At 44.6% G+C, this 16,692-nt stretch overlaps 1 protein-coding gene across 3 annotated transcripts in view; it reads right to left on the bottom strand.

Moving 5' to 3' along the window:
• Positions 1-1,573: 1,573 nt before the first annotated feature.
• Positions 1,574-16,692, bottom strand: part of atp1a3a (ATPase Na+/K+ transporting subunit alpha 3a) — a 28,584-nt gene continuing 13,465 nt past the window's right edge. For 2 of the 3 annotated variants that reach the window (XM_079288293.1, XM_079288294.1), the window contains 18 exons: positions 16,118-16,252; positions 14,882-14,999; positions 14,423-14,511; positions 13,929-14,108; positions 11,699-11,897; positions 10,396-10,640; positions 10,102-10,294; positions 9,783-9,958; positions 9,360-9,496; positions 8,399-8,549; positions 8,127-8,295; positions 6,816-6,970; positions 6,087-6,210; positions 5,169-5,314; positions 4,880-5,010; positions 4,191-4,292; positions 3,913-4,004; positions 1,574-2,934 (listed from right to left, as the gene is read on the bottom strand). In XM_079288293.1, coding sequence (XP_079144419.1) covers positions 2,906-2,934; positions 3,913-4,004; positions 4,191-4,292; positions 4,880-5,010; positions 5,169-5,314; positions 6,087-6,210; positions 6,816-6,970; positions 8,127-8,295; positions 8,399-8,549; positions 9,360-9,496; positions 9,783-9,958; positions 10,102-10,294; positions 10,396-10,640; positions 11,699-11,897; positions 13,929-14,108; positions 14,423-14,511; positions 14,882-14,999; positions 16,118-16,252 — 2,571 coding nt within the window. In that variant the 3' untranslated portion in view covers positions 1,574-2,905. Of the gene's footprint in view, positions 2,935-3,912; positions 4,005-4,190; positions 4,293-4,879; positions 5,011-5,168; positions 5,315-6,086; positions 6,211-6,815; positions 6,971-8,126; positions 8,296-8,398; positions 8,550-9,359; positions 9,497-9,782; positions 9,959-10,101; positions 10,295-10,395; positions 10,641-11,698; positions 11,898-12,427; positions 13,500-13,928; positions 14,109-14,422; positions 14,512-14,881; positions 15,000-16,117; positions 16,253-16,692 lie in introns of those variants that run through there. The other variant, XM_079288295.1, reaches the window with a different exon arrangement.

Below are 16,692 nucleotides of genomic sequence, written 5' to 3'. Positions count from 1 at the left end.
ACCAATGCCAACATCAACATTGTCTGTCAATTGCATGATAATCATGCATACAAGATATTCAAATCGACGTTTTCATTTTAATCATAAATGTGGAAAGGAACAATGAGTGATGGCCTATTAGTGCCACTGCCATGCATAAACATACCTGTTATCTTGCATACAATACTGAAGTATGAAAATAATGAACAGATTCATGTTTGGGAAAAAAGATATATATATTTTTAATTATAAATAAATATGAAAAATTGTCTAATCAACCAAACATTTCACGACCCCCATGCAGTACCTCCGCGAACCCTCTGTTGAAGTTTGTTTACTGGATTAAAACCAAAGTGTCAGAAATGAGAAAATGACTCACATTTTCGTCCTCTCTGGGAGACAGACCTTCAGCCCCGGGGGTCTGATCCCGGGAGACCGCCTTGACACCCCGCCGGGTCAGCAAACTGTCTGTAGCTGCCGGTCACACGCAGTGCTGGTCATTCTCAACTTCATCAAGTCGCTCAAAAAGAATTTGAACACAACATCCATGTTGTACATTTTATTGTATGTTCTTCTTCGGGCCATATGTCGGGGTTTTTTGGGCATTTTCATGACTTCTTGTCCACGTTGGCTGAAAGGTTTTAGATCAAAAGTTCTATCTTGTGCTCGGAAACAGGAGTGATCAAAACAAATCAACCACAAGGTCCATTTAGCAGCTGCTCTGGAGCTTTTGATCGTCTCACACGATCTTCATCAGCAGAATTCATTTCAAACTTTTACGCGTACATGGATGAGAAGTCCTTTAAGCAGCTATCATGGATATTTTTTTTATCATAATGTATAAAATGACGGTGTAAAAGGCGTCGCTCGTCGTAATAAAGCTACAGAAAAAGTCTCACGTGAGTCAGCAGCTCCCCTCGGCTTCACGGAAACATAAAGGGGTTTGAAGCTCATTGTTTAGCTCTGGTTTTGGTTCACTCTCACTGCTCATATAGCGTGGTCTTCAGAACCACTCCACTGAACACTACCTGCTCAGCAAGTAGTGGACAGACGCACTAAGACACGAGCTGGGGAAGATAGTGGAGCATTTATCCCGTAGAGACAGATATTAGGCTCAGGAGTTGATAGAGACCAAAAACAGCTAAAACAAGAATGAATATCAGACCAACGTTCATCAGATGGACACAAGCACGACTCCAAATGAATGATAATGTTGCCCCTGACTTCTGGATGTTAATAAGTGTACTACTTGCCCCCAAGCGGTCAAATGTTGTATTGTAGGTTTTAGGTGCTGATAAATAAGCACCTGCTGGTGAGTTTTGCTACCTACAAAGCTTATGTTGCTAAAAACAATGTGAATGTGATAGCTGTTAGGAGGTGTCCTGGCGTGGGTCAACTGATGGATGTTGATTCATTGCAGCATCCGGAACAAAGAAGGCTCCTCCGTCCTGCTTCATACATGCTCTTCCAGTAGAAGTTCTACTAAATGTCTCCTAACTTGATGTGTCTGTAGACATGTACGGTGTTAACACTTCCTCTGACTTGTTGAAACCCTTCAGGTAGAAAACAGATGACTTGACACTGCTGCCATGAGTAAGAGTTGGTCACACAGCATTTATTTCCATTTTCTGACAAAACTCCACACAAAAACAAACTGGAGACCAAGCTGAAAAAGAGAGATTCTTCTTTTGTATTTCATTTCCCTTCTTTTCTTTTCTGGCTGTTGGTTTGCAAGTTAAGGTACCGTGTCTTATTACACATTTCAACTGATTTAAATAATGAAATCTGAGAGAAATCTCTTTTTCCGAGGACACAGAAAGTTTGTATTTTTATTCTTTTTTAACAGGGGTGAGGTTGGGCGGGGGAGGGGGGGGAGGGGAGGGGAGGGTGGTGAAAGTTGGTGGAAGTTTACGAGGACGGAGGGTTTGCACGCTGTTCACAAACGGACAGATAAACAGGCGGGGGGGGGGGGGGGAGGTAAAAGAGGGGGAGACAGGGTGCTTTGTCATGTCTGAATGAAAACAAGGAGCTCTCAGACCCACTCCCAACTTAAAAAAACACTTTAACAAACAATTTTTCTGTTTTTAAAAACACCCAGTCGTCTATTAGAACACGACAACAACATAGGCAGAAAAGAACACATAGGGAGGGGGGGAGGGAGATCAAGGAAGTGACCTTTTTTCCGCCCTGTTGAGGGTATGAGTGAGTGCTGAAGTTTTATGGTGAGATTGATTCTTTATTGATGGGGGGTGAGGAGGAGGAGGAGGAGGGAGAATGGCAGTAGAAGACTGGCACTGAGTACTTAGGAGTAGAAAGAGAGAAGAGGACGGAGGAAATGGCAGTGAGTAAGGAGCTGGATCTGGGTGGCAGGCTCTGGCAGGAAAAAGACAAATAGGTAAACAAAGAGAAGACTAGAATCGGCAGTCGGCAGTCTGGACGGGAGCTGCCACGTTGTTGTTCTGCTTGGCAAGAGAGATGGCAGTGGAACACTCTGGTTTCTGTCTGTATTCTGTATTCAGGTCCACACAGCGCTGTGGTTTGAGTACACGTGTGAAGAGCTGCAGCTGACGGTGCGGTAATAAGCGTCGGCACGACAGTGTTACTGGCAGACTGGTGCTGTACGGACTATGGATCGAAAAACATAAAAAGAGAGGAAACAGAGAGGACAGGGAAGCTGTACGAACCCGCCTCCCACCTCCCGCATCCTCTCCTCTGTCGTTGGTCCTCGCGGCGTCTTGGCGTGTGATTTGTTATTTTGTGTTGTCTCTTTGTGGGGGATGAGGATGAGAGCAGGACGGGTAGGACGTTATCTCCTTGTACAGTTTGAGCATGTTGACGGGAGAGGAGGGATGGGTGGAGGGGGATAGAGTAAAAGGGGTGAGTTCAGGGGAGAACGGGGGTGAGAAGGAAACGATGCTTTGATAATTTAATAGTACGTCTCTTTTTCCACCCAGCCTGCAGAGATGAAGAGGAGAGAAACAGAGGGAAACAAGATAGAGAAGAGTTATCCATCATATTATTTGATCTATTGATTAACATTTGAGCTAAATTATTATTTAAAATGATGAGGTCCTGGATGATATTTTCCTGCACAATGTCCTTTAAAGTTGGAATCTTTTTCCCCCACTAAATTTGCAATGTATTCTCCTCATCACCCTGTAAACATCTGTACTGGCATGTAATCACAATCTGTGTAATAAATATGACATGCTACTGGGGATGTCAACGGTTAATTGTTAATCGGTTAACGAGAACGTTTTTGACCAGCTTTGCATGTTGCTCTGTTGTTAATTTAACATGGAAAGGACACTTCGGTGTCCATGTTAACCAAATGAGCTGTTCAGACAGGAAGCACTGAGACGAGCTACGTGCTTGATGAGTACACTCAACACCGGCAACCTCAGGTTCTAAAAAGTGAAGGCAATGCAGAAGTGTCTTAAAGCTGCATTCTCTCTGGTGACCATCGGGGGGCGACTCCTCTGGTTGTATAGAAGTCTATGAGAAAATGACTCTACTTCTCTCTTGATTTATTCCCTCAGTAAACATTGTAAACATGAGTTTATGTCTCATTCTCTAGTTTCAAGTCTTCTTCAATACAGCATGATGTTCATTTAGTAACTTATGGTCCATTTAGAGTCAAACAGACCATAAAGCAGGGGATGCTTTAGGGCGGGGCTACTGTGATTGACATGTTGCTACCACAGAGTTGTCCGGTCTAAGTCTTAAAACTTAATCCTTTCACTGTGTGTTTTCACTTCAAGTGAAATAGTTTGAATTCATGGTCTCTTCTGATTGGCCTTCATAGAGACCACCAATTCAACTGTTTCAAACGAATATCAGCCGATAGATCAGAGCACCTGTGACCTGGTCAAAATGCAGCAATAAAGCTCAGCAAAGCCAACAGAACAGGAAATAATGTGTGTGTTATCTGACCTCCGGGGTTTCGGCGAAGGATGAGTTTTCGGATCTCATCGTAAACAAATATGAGGAAACTGTACGGGAACGCACAGAACCACCAGCTGGGCCTGAGGGAGGAAGAGGAGAGCAGTCAGTAATACAGAACACAGTACTCATGAACTGTCTTAAAACAAAAGTCTGTTGCCATTTCAGGACAAACATAATGGCATTGCATTTCACATTATTACCACTGAACGTGAACATGGAGGTCTGCACATCGCGGCACTGTGAGGATGTGTTGGAGCGTTACTTACTTGAGCGGGTACATCCGTAGTGCCACGTCCATGCCGGGGCAGTAGGACAGGAAAGCAGCCAGAGCCGTTTCCTCAAACAGGCCAAAGATCAAAATCTTATTCCTGCCAGACAATGAGCGCAGAACAAAAAGTTATTTACAGCAACACACGTAGCAGAGAGACGATAAACAGTGGCTCACATCAGCTAGAGAGGGACACATGTGGGGAACAAACAAACACGGGCCATAAGTTAGGGCCATGAACTAAAGGTGCGTCAGTAAAACATGGCTCTCTAGTGACGTCTGGTGGCAGCTGTGGGAAACGGCTTTCTTCTCCTGCAACGTTCATGTTTACACCAGCTTTTGTAAATGATATTGTAACTCAGAGAAAACATATGTATGTATGTATGTATGTATGTATGTATATATCCATCCTTTACTTCAATACAGTCTTTGTAACTTCAGGTGTCAAAGTAAAGGTGTGGTGTGAGTTGCCGAGTGCTGGAGATATCGGCCGTTAAGATGTCTTCTCTCCAATATAATGGAACATTTTTAGCAATGTCCCTTTCCAGAAATCATGACCCGGTTACTCAAGACAATCCACAAACCTTGTTGTGAACAGTGCAATGTAGGAACTATTTTCTTTCGACTGAAATACACCCAACCGTATCACATTACCTAGCATTATTCAGAAGTGTCTTTTCCACTTACTTCATGCCCTGCTGGAACACAGAGTTACGCCTGGTCTTGCAGATGATGACATCTGCCCACTGTACCACCACAATGCTGACGAAGAATGCCGTGTGGCAAGTAAACTCCACAATCTTCCGTTGCTCATAGGTCTGGGCAGGGAAACAGGAAGACAGTCACACAACGTGTCCTCTGTGATGGACTTCTATGCAGATGGTTGTGATTTAACATCACGGTACTCAGTGATTCTCCATAAGGTCAGTCAAACAGCTCACAGCAGAACCCTGACATCGTGTGACATCACTCGTACCCATTGCTGCCCGTAGCTGTCCTCCAGGTCGTTGCAGGAGCGATCGTCCCAGTTCAGCCGGATGCCGACAAGCACGGCCGGCAGAAAACCATTTTCGGCCATGATGACGAAGTAGGCGAAGAACCCGCCGAGAGCTTGGATCATACCTGCAGACACAGAGTTTCACAGCCGTTATAGTGGATATTATGATGAGATGAGAGAAAGAGTGCAAGGCAGAAACGAAGGGAACCACGTCCTGATTGGCAACAACTAAAAAAATGTATTTGTTGTATAGACATTTGTGAATTAGAAAAACAAACAGACTTTTGATAACTCTGTTGACCGCAGTAGAATCATGTTGGTATCAAGGTGCTGTCAGACAGCTAATGTCTTTGGGCTACCGCTGTCTCAGAACACTGACGTTAGCGATGTAAGAGCAAACAGAGCGTGAACCTACTCGATGTGCAGCTGTAGAGCAGTGTGTTCTGGGACAGATTCTGGGCCCCGTAAAGGTTGTCAGATTTCTGCTATGGTCTTGCATGTTGACAATACTTGCACTAATATTTAAAAAAATTGCAGTGACGGTGTATTATAATTTGTATTAATTAATTATGTACTAAATATCTTTTAAAATTATATTTATCGACTTAATGTTTATTTTCATTTTAAATCTTTTTTTAGTGTACTTAAATAAATTGAAAGAAGTATGTCAAATAATATATACAGTATAATATTATTATTACTATATGTTCAATTTGGAGGAAGGTTAATTTAAGTATGTACAATGTGTTAAATGTATTAAATGACTAAATATATGTTTAAAAAAAAGAAGAAAAGACAGCCGTGATGATTTATTGGTGATTAAATGCTACACACGGCACCTTTTCCACTGATCACAGGTCTGTACTGGGTGTTGAACAACACAAACATGGCACCTACCGATCTGTCCGTAGGCGATACTGATGAGCCTCTCGTTGACCAGTTTGTCCCTCAGTGGGTTCCTGGGCTGCCGCTTCATGATGTCACTCTCTGCTGCTTCATAGGCAAGAGAGATGGCTGGTACCTGACGGAGGGTTCAACAGGGAACACATTTACCTCTGGGTATGTTTTTGCTTTGGTGCATTAGCATGACAACCTGGACTGGTGTCATACTGCCACCTAGTGGTCTGTTTTGTGTACATGCCTTTTAGGCATGACCTTGAACTCAACTTCAGAGATAAATGGAGGGATTGTGTGACAGTCTGGTTGATGGTGTGGGGTGGGCTGCATGGTTTGCTGCAGCATAATTAATACACTTTACTTACTGGTTCAGAATTTGCCCAGAAGTTACAGTTTGTTCTTCCGTTTATTCTGTGTCACTTTAAAACTTCTCATTGAACCTAAACGTCCACAATTCCCTCAACCTTTTTATTATAATTTGTTTTAATATTCTAAATATTTCCATATGACATTATTCCAATTCTGTGATTTATGCAGCACAATTGAACATTCTTAGGTGACCACCTGTGTGTCACTGACATGCATACAGTTCATACAGTTGACATGTTTGTGTACAGCTGAGCTGTGCATGTATGAGTGGATGAGTGGGTCCACACATTGGCTGCTGCCCTTGTCTATCGCCTGACTGGACACATTGTGTGTGAGTGTGCGCGGCGTCTCCTCGGTTACCATGTCGGTTCCCAGGTCGATGCAGAGGATGGTGATGGTGCCCAGAGGCAGCGGGATGTTGAGCAGGATGAAGAACAGGAAGGGGGTGATCTCTGGGATGTTGCTGGTCAGAGTGTACGCAATGGACTTCTTCAGGTTGTCAAAGATCAGACGGCCTGTGGGGATGAAGGTGGGGAGTAAAATCAATCTCTGAACAGGTGAACCCTCAACCCTTTGAACTCTGCAATAGAAATGGTCCGCCGGTCTGCGTTGGTATTTTTGCTCATTGTGATGTCATTTCTTGGCGTATCCTCAAACGCTTCGTATCCCTTAAATGTGTACAACTTACGCTGAAAGGTTCTGTAAGTCAGTAATCATAATAATTGATAAAAGTATTGAGAATGTGTCATAAATATCACCGCCTTGCGGTTGTGTCCCTCCGTCAACCTGTTAAGTTGCAGTTTGCATCCATGTCTGTCCAAAATGTCATCACTTCATCATTTTATCATATTAGACATCTGTGTGAAATTGTCATAATTAGCATAACACTTCTTAGTTCTTAGAGTTATGGCCAAAACATGTTTTGTGAGGTCACAGTGACCTTTGAAAAACAAAATCAAATCAGTTCACCCGTTAGTCCAGGCGGACGTTTGGGCCAAATTTGAAGAAATTCCTCAATAAACATGATGCCCCGGCAACAAACACAAAACATGTTTTTCCTCAACTATTCTGAATGTAGAAACATGACCAAAATACTTCTCAACACAACAAACATCATTTGAACGATGTACATATTTGAGATGTTGACATCTGCTCATTTTGAAGAGCAGTAGTTTCATTATGTCACGTAACGACGTCATCACAACGCTCCAGCTATTATGGCTTTTAGTTTGGATTGATTACAGCAGGATCATCGCGGTTTAATAAGATAGATGATTGATGTAAAGTAGACCCCACACCGCTCACTCTATAAAATACATTATTATTATTAACTCATTAACATAGCATCCATTAATGTCTTTCTTGCCCTTTCATCTGATTTATTGGCACCATCTTTTCACTGTTCCTCCTACTATTCTGGTAAAAACTGAACAAGACTGAACAAGAAATAGATAGAAAGAAGATACAAAATCCTTCTTGCTAGCAGTATCCTAAAATGTATTTCTCCTCTCAAACATGAACTGCTTATGTACTGTCTGAAATGTAAGTATGTGCAACCTACATGATTGTCACCTAAAGATCTTAAGTTTACTCTCGCTGTTCTTGGACCCGATGCACAAACATTTGAGCTCATCTTTCTCTCCACAGCCCCGTTCCTCGTTCCTCCCTCACCTTCTTCTACTCCGGTGACGATGGAGGCAAAGTTGTCGTCCAGCAGGATCATGTCAGCCGCCTGTTTGGACACGTCTGAGCCAGAGATTCCCATGGCCACGCCGATGTCAGCTTTCTTCAGGGCGGGTGAGTCGTTCACACCGTCGCCTGTCACGGCCACGATGGCTCCCTGACAGAAGAGGAGGACGCGCATTTTATGGTTTTCATTCTCATTCGGGACGCACGATGCTAAAAACCATGAGCTTGTATGCATGTATGTACTGTATGTGTACCTGTCTCTGGCAGCCTTCTACGATGATGAGCTTCTGCTGCGGGGAGGTTCTGGCAAAGACGATCTCCGTGTGGTTCTTCAAAATGTCGTCCATCTGATCCTGATCGACGTCTTTCAGATCTGTGCCGTGGATCACGCAGGCCTTGGCGTCCCTACACAACGGAGATAACAGCAAAATGCTCTTTTGTATACTAAATCATAAAAACTACTGTCATGCTGCAAAGTAAAGGACCACACTGCTCCATTGCGTGTTAGGGCAGCTGTAGGTAATAATAAATAAACTATGGAGCCGGGGGAGGGAGGTCATATTCTGAGAAATAACTCCGATTTTCCTGAGATTAAAGAGGAACATGAAAATGAACACTATGAAATTGTGCGCCAGTTACCGTCTGAATTTCCTCGTGTTCTTATGATGAGGAGGGGCTCTGAGCGAAGTGAAGGTTGTGAAATAAAAGTATGTATACGCATTCTCCTGCATACTCCTTCTGGGTTCTTTTACCAAGATAATGCTGACATTGCTATGCGTTGTACTCTATCCTCAGGTTAGACCTGTTGTTTTATTTTACCAGATGAATCCTAAAGATTGCTGCTTCTGTGCCCTCCGACGGAAGGCGTCTGAGCGAGCCGAAGGTCCTGAAAGATTCAAATACGCGTTTTCCTTCATGTTCTTTCAGTGTTTTTTTATGAACATAAATAAATACTATTATAATTGGTATATTTCGCACTGCGGTGTGATGAAGTTGCTCCAAGCAGATTTATGACTTTATAATCTCAGAGAATATTCATGTTTCTTTTCTTGTAAATTAGCCACTTAAATCTCAGAGAATATCCAAGTTATGGATATTCTATATAATATATATATTGTTTACCTAATATGACCCTGATACGCTGTCGTTAAATAGAGCAGCTGCTGTATAAAAGTGATAGTAATTGGAATGCATGTTAACATGTTTCTGTCTTACCTTGGGTTGACCTGGCTGACGGGGATGTTGAGGCGTGCAGCAATGTCTTCCACTGTCTCGTTGCCCTCGGAGATGATACCCACACCTTTTGCAATGGCCTTGGCTGTGATTGGGTGGTCACCAGTCACCATAATGACCTGAAATATAGGAGGAGGAAGAAGAAGGTAAAGAGGTTGGCGGTGAACGGGAAGGAGAAAGAGACAAAAATAAAACAAAGAGCAAGAGGAGAAAAGGCCAACAGTTAAGATAGAAGGAACAGGATGAGAAGAAGAGTGAAAGGAGTGAAAGATAAAAAGAACACAATTCACACTATTAATAAAACACTCTTCCTCTCAAAATGTCATCTACAGCCTTCAAATCCTGGTGGATGCCATGTTCTGCTTTTCCAGGCCCTTTAAAATGGCAGACTTGAAAGGTGCCCACCTTGATGCCGGCGGAGCGGCACTTGCCCACGGCGTCGGGCACGGCAGCACGAGGAGGGTCGATCATGGACATGAGGCCTACGAAGCAAAGGTTGTCCGTCTCAAAGTTTACATCATCTGTATCGAAGGCAAAACCTTTGGGGTACTTGTCCTCTGGCAGGAACACGTGGCAGAAACCTGGAGGGATTAGGGACGAATGATTTATACATACAGGACAATACTACGCAATAAAATACAGGATACACCAACACTGTACTGGTAAGTTCCAAATCATGAACCTTTTGTTAAATTACCACCTCCTTAGTGCCTATCCTCCTTACCCAGTACTCTCTCTCCCAGTCCTCCCAGTTCCAGATAGGCGTTCTGGAAGGCCTCCTTCAGCTCATCGTCCATGGGCTGCTCCTTGCCCTGCAGCATGATGGTGGAGCTGCGGTCGAGGATCCTCTCTGGGGCTCCCTTCATCACCAACAGGTAGCGGTTGTCGTTTTCATCATCATTTTCATGAATTGAGAGCTGATGGGAACAGATCATGGCGTCAGCATGAGAACCTTTTAAGAAGTTCGTAGTGGTCTTGCATGTTTTGGCCCATTTACTCCGAATGAAAGGGGACGAACCTGGTACTTGTTGGTGGAGTTGAAGGGGATCTCGGCCACCTTCTTGTTCTTCTCTCTCATGGCTTTGACGGCGCCACAGGACAGCTCGATACACTTCAGCAGGGCGGACTCGGAGGCGTCGCCGGCCACCTCGCGCTTAAGGATGGGCAAAGCATCCTGGCCGGCCTTGAACACGGCGCGGTTGCACAGAGCAGCGATGCGGGCCAAGGACACCCATGTTGAGGAACTTTTGTCGAAGGAGCAGCCTAGAGAATGATGGGGGAGGGAAAAATAGGAACCTTTATTGACAGTTGTCTCAGCCTATCGCATTCACCCAAGCAGGGCAGCAAGGTACCCTGCAGGCCTGCAATCAATTAAAACCAATGGAACAATAGTTGGCAACAACGTCGTGCCAAGGTGAGGGGAGTAGGCCAAAGCCTTTTGGAGCTCTTGTGATGAATAACAAGAAACAATGTCTCCTTTGAAAAACAGCGGAGGCAGAGGCCGATGATACAGTGGAGAGAAAGTGCAGAGGCAAGTGCACGGCCTCCGGTTCTAATCTACAAACAAACGTAAGGGACAGAAACACCTTCCATCTGTTTTCTCTCTGTTTTGTGATGGAGCAATAAAGCATGATGAAGCTAATTCAAAGCTAACGCTTGATAAAGCTAACGCCCGGCTACATGAATCCATCACAAAAAATGAGCGAAAGCAGATGGTGCTGCTGTCCCGTTACCTTTGTTTTTAAATTAGCCTGTAATTGTGCATTTGTTTGTCAAACGGACACTAATGAGGGTCAGAGAGACGAGAGTATAATGTAACGTTATTTTGGAATACTTTATGCCATAAGTCAGAGAAGTGAATCCTTTCTGTCTTCAAATATATTACATTTCCATTTTTACAAGAAGACGATGAATACGTTTTTCCCCAATAAAATCCTGACAATAATAAAATGTAGCTTTTTTTTAAATAATCAAAGTATTAATCAACTTAGATTGACTATCAAACACTGTCCAGCTGCATTTTGACAGTGTGAAAACATTTATTCAGCTATTTTAGTTTATGGTTTAAACAACAACAACTGAACATGCTTTGATGTAATCGCAGACAAGAGAAATTGTGCAATGTTCAGCAATGAACATGCTAAGACCGATGACTTGATAAAAACAAAACAGATCAGCTTTTGAGGCTTCTACCAAACATACATTTGGCAAATGTTCATGTTGGATGCCTGCCAGTAATTGATGCTGCCAGAGAGGAACTCAGGTCACAAATATTCTGAATATGTTGCAGGAAGCAGGGACAGAGGGTGGGCAAATCTCACCGGACTGGTCCTCGGTGGTGTCGGCCTCGTGGATCTGGTTGTCGAACCACATGTGGGCCACGGTCATTCGGTTCTGGGTCAGGGTGCCGGTCTTGTCGGAGCAGATGGTGGAGGTGGAGCCCAGGGTTTCCACAGCCTCCAAGTTCTTCACCAGGCAGTTCTTGCGAGCCATTCGCTTAGCTGTCAGCGTCAGACAAACCTGAGAGAAGCAAAGAGGGAACGACAGAGAGAGGACGCGAACAGCAAGGAGAGGAGGAACGACAGGAAGGAAAGGAGTCGTTGAAAAGGAGAGCGTAGAAACAAACGAAACCAAAAGAGAAAGAGAAAACATTATTAGTATCCGTGTGTTAAACTAACAGGACAGATGAACATCTCCAGATATTCAACTAACTCAGTGCCATACTGTACCTGAAACTATAAAGCACACCCAGGAAGAAACCCCGCCCCGACACCTGGAGACGTTCACCCTGCTCTTAACAATGCTCCTCTATAGCAAAATGCACTAAAATCTTAACCTCCTTTCCGAAAATAAAATAAAAAACACCCCAAACAGAAGCGATGCGGAGAGAATGAGGCGTGAACGAGTGAAGCGGTGAAGCAGAGCGGCGGGTGCGTTATGCCATCATGCCAAGTACGGCAAAAGACCCGTGGGCCAAACAGAACGAGCCAAGCAGAAGAAGGCCCAATTCATTTCAAGAAGCTGACTGGTCATTAGCCGAATATCATTACGTTAGCTCGCCGTTGTCATTGCAGGCAGCACCACGACTGGCCTGGAAGAGAGAGAGAGAGAGAGACATACGGAGAGAAAGATGGAGAGAACACAAACACACAGAACACATGTGGGGCTGCTTTGGGAGAAGGAGAGATGTAAAGAGAGAAATACAAACACAGGACAATACACCACGGGAACAGGTACTGATACAGAGATAATGTTAAAAGCACATAAGATACACGCAGAGACGCACACGAGAGACGTACAGCGACATCAACACACTGATATAAACACAAGAGCAGGGATACGGGATGCAAAGACGAGATCAAACAGCAGACGGACAACATCGGCCTGAAACACACAATCAGACGTGGGTGAAACCATAAACTGCTTGGGGCGAATCAAATGATCTAGAGTCTACAATAGAGCGTGGCATATGTAATGGCCTACAACGGTGGGGAGTAGGCTTACTAATAAAAAAAAAGAGACATGGCAACAACAATGTAAAGAACATTTTATAAGCGGTTACTGGTTTCCCTGGTTTTGTGAAGCTTCTCTGATTTATCCAACATATGAAATATATGAAAAATACCCAAGTCTGCACAAAAACACAAGAACCGAAACGCAGAAGCACTGTGAAGAGAAACAAGACAGGAAGGAAAAACTGCTCCAAATGAAGGAATGATACAACTGGACAACAACCTTGTAAACACACGTACTAGAAATAGGGCTGCATGTGTCAGGATCCAGGATCCCTGTCTGACCTGACGCCTCCCATGGCCACACCCTTGAGTGTGCACAGCTGAGGACACTCCAGCTGATCACCTCCTGCTGCCTGACACACCAGACTCAGGGCCCACTAATGAGTCTCCTGGCACTACATAAGCTCTGGCCCTGCAGTCTGGGGTTGTCAGGTCGTACCGTTTTTCACCCGCGTCAACCCCGTGGCGTCCTCTGCCCGCCTTGTGTGTATGGATTACACTCCGCCGCTCTGCCCTCCTTGTGTGACACGGACTACTCTCGCCGTCAAGCTGCCAGCCCTCCGGTGTCGAGCCACGGGCCTCACACCGTCGCTCTGCCACTCGGGTGTCGGACCACGGGCTCCACACCTTCACACATTTGAAATAAAACCTGTTCATAGTAACTTCTGTCTCCTGTGGTCTTGCGTTTGGGTCCTACCTGCGAACTCCCACATAACAGCATGATGTTGGTAATATAGATTGTGATGTAAAAAAATACAGAAATGTTCACCCTGAAGTTAAATGTATCAATTCGGTGCACTTTGACATCAAAATCAAGAGGCTCGATAAATAATTTCATCCTCTCGAAAAAACCGTTGTGCTCTGATGAAAAAAAAGTCATCATGAACTCATTGGTTGCATAGATTTGAATGGCAATGATGCGGCAAAAAAGTCACACCCGCAAAGCATTGTAAACGAGACGGGGACTGGGTTTGGAGGCGGGTCCGGTGGGTTGCAGAAGACCCTTCACACGTTTGTAATGTCTCTGCCTACTCACAGTGACGGTGGCCAGCAGTCCCTCCGGCACATTAGCAACAATGATGCCAATGAGGAAGATGACGGCCTCCAGCCAGGAGTAACCCAGGACGATTGACAGCACGAAGAAGGACACGCCGAGGAACACGGCCACGCCGGTGATGATCTGGATGAAGTGCTCGATCTCCTTGGCAATGGGAGTCTGAGGAGTAGAAGAAGAAGGTGCTTGGATTGTGTGAAGAAGATGATTGACTGTCTACATTTATTATATTTTTTTGCAATTAAGCATTCTAGGAGCAGTAAGCTGCTGAGAAGCAACTTGAGGTTATTTGTCTAAATAGCTTGTTTTTACACTTTATGAAACATAATGAGGCTGAGAACATTTCGCTGTTGTCTTTCCATTCAAAATGAGTATGTGAATGAGAAGCTGAACGACTACATAAAAGAGCCTGTTTCTAGTAAGCAACCTCATTTGTGTCACCATTGTGGAATAATGAACAACAGTGAGTATGGTACCTTGCCAGTCTCCAGGTTTGAGGTGAGCGTGGCGATGCGGCCCATCACTGTGCGATCGCCAGTGCACACAACAATGCCACGCGCCGTTCCTGAACAAGAGTAGAGGGAGCAGTTTTTAAAGGCAATGTAACAGTGTGTCCACAGGAGGGCCCCACACATCATGGGTTTCCTGTTCTACCACTGAGAGGGTCTTCCCGGTGACATGCTGGGATGGAACAGGCACAGTGGGGTCACGTTTGACCGGTGAGGCCACTGACCACCAAACACTTTGACCAGGGCCTACAGCGAGAGCTAATGTGCAGCGTCTTTGTTTGCAGGACTATCTGAGCACTGAACCGGAACAATACAAACACACATGCAGCCATGTGAATAAACACGCACGCACGCACGCACGCACGCACGCACGCACGCACGCACGCACGCACGCACGCACGCGGATACGGGTGATGGCGACCTTACCCTCGACACAGTTGGTGGAGAAGAAGGCAATGTTGCGGGTTTCCAGTGGGTTGTCATGGGTACAGTCAGGTGACCTGGTCTGGGGCTCTGATTCACCGGTCAGGGATGAGTTGTCCACCTGGTTAAGTGTGCAAGAGAGAGGGACAAAGAGGAAGATGAGGGAGTGGGGATTGATTTCTTGGTTCATGCTTGCTGTGCCTCTAATGGCTGTGTGGAGCTGTGAATTTAACATGCAGATCTATGTTTATCCTCAGCTTGCACCTGCACCATTTGGGGGAAATCAGGACTTTAAAAGCAATCAGGTTAATGTTTGCAAAGTGGTTCTAGTATAATGAATTTAGAATAGGGGTGAAGTGACGCTGCGGATCCTGTCACAGATTTGAGTCACGGATCGAATCAGCACAAAAGAACAAAGGGAGCAAAAATAACTTTGAGAGATCCCGATGACGGTTTTAGGCCACAGATACCAATAACTGATGATCCATATTGGCAGATACGGATCGTTTTGTTATAGCAGCTGGTCTACAAGGCTCCAGACTATTTATTTTCACCACCATCCTTTCAACGTCTCTGACAGTCAGTGTAAACCATCAACAATTCTTTGATTACTTTGTTATAATAATCTATAGTGTTTTTTTGCATAGAAAACACAATATTCAAGTGATTAAGATATAACAGATTGTATTTTCATAGAATAAAACAAATCTTGTCATTAGTAGTTTTAACGATGTACTATAATCTGCTTAGAGCTAGTGCAAACAGCTCATAATTCATCTCCAATATATATTTATGTTGCTGTGAAAACGTCTCCTTCAAACATCTGGATTTATTCAAGTTTCTCCACATCTTTACTGCCACTGAAAGCTAGTGAGCTGAATGTGTTAGCTAGCTCCATCCTGGCATCCCGATCAAGCTGCACTTGGCGAGTGTACCACAGGAGAGAGAGGGCGAGACTCCGTTTACATCAATGCTGCTCGCTGATTAAGCCGAATGAGAGCGAGGGGGAACGCACACCCGTGTTGGAGAGGTGCTGACCACCAAGTGTAAAGGAAACAAGTCACACACTCGTAGCCAGGCTGCAAAAAAACAATATGTTTCTGTTTTGTCAAGTTTTTCTTGTGTAGCGAATAGGCTAGAACTGTATCTCTTGGAGCAACCCTGTGTAACCCCTTAACGACAGTAAGTCCTCCTTGGCTTTTCCGTGACTGCAGGAGTGTATCTGTGCCTGGAACCCACCTTGCAGCCGTGGGAGGAGATGATGCGGAGGTCAGCGGGGATCCTGTCTCCTCCTTTCACCTCCACCAGGTCTCCAGCCACCACCTGCTCAGCATTGATCTGCATCTTCTCTCCCTCACGGATCACCAGGGCTTGCTGGGAACAGAGAAAGAGAGGGGGAGAGAGAGAGAGAGAGAGAGGGGAAGAAAGAGAAAGAGAGAGACACAAACCTTTATTGAGAGAAAAGATGAAACAGCCAAGAAACTAAAGCAATTGAAAGATACATCACAGATTGGGGATTTAGTGTGCTAGCTGTGACAGCATGATAGTGTGGCCTGCAGCTTCATAAACTATAGTTGTCCACCTAATAAACACCTGCGTTACTTAGGAACCCAATGTAATATATCATTATTATTAATAAATCATTATGACCTGATTTGTTTCCATCATTCTTTTTCATTACTCAGGTTTAGTACCTCCAGGAATTACTGTGTGAATTAATGAGCAGCCTCATACTGTAGAGACTGATAGTCATCGACCACTGAGCCTCCCCCCATCCACCCACGGGACTGTCGTGTGGACGGATGAAAGCAGAT

Source organism: Melanostigma gelatinosum, assembly GCF_949748355.1.
Source record: "Melanostigma gelatinosum genome assembly, chromosome: 17".
In the NCBI taxonomy this organism is placed as follows: domain Eukaryota; kingdom Metazoa; phylum Chordata; class Actinopteri; order Perciformes; family Zoarcidae; genus Melanostigma; species Melanostigma gelatinosum.
Note: the sequence above shows the minus strand (reverse complement) of the source record. Positions and strands in the feature narration are given on the sequence as shown.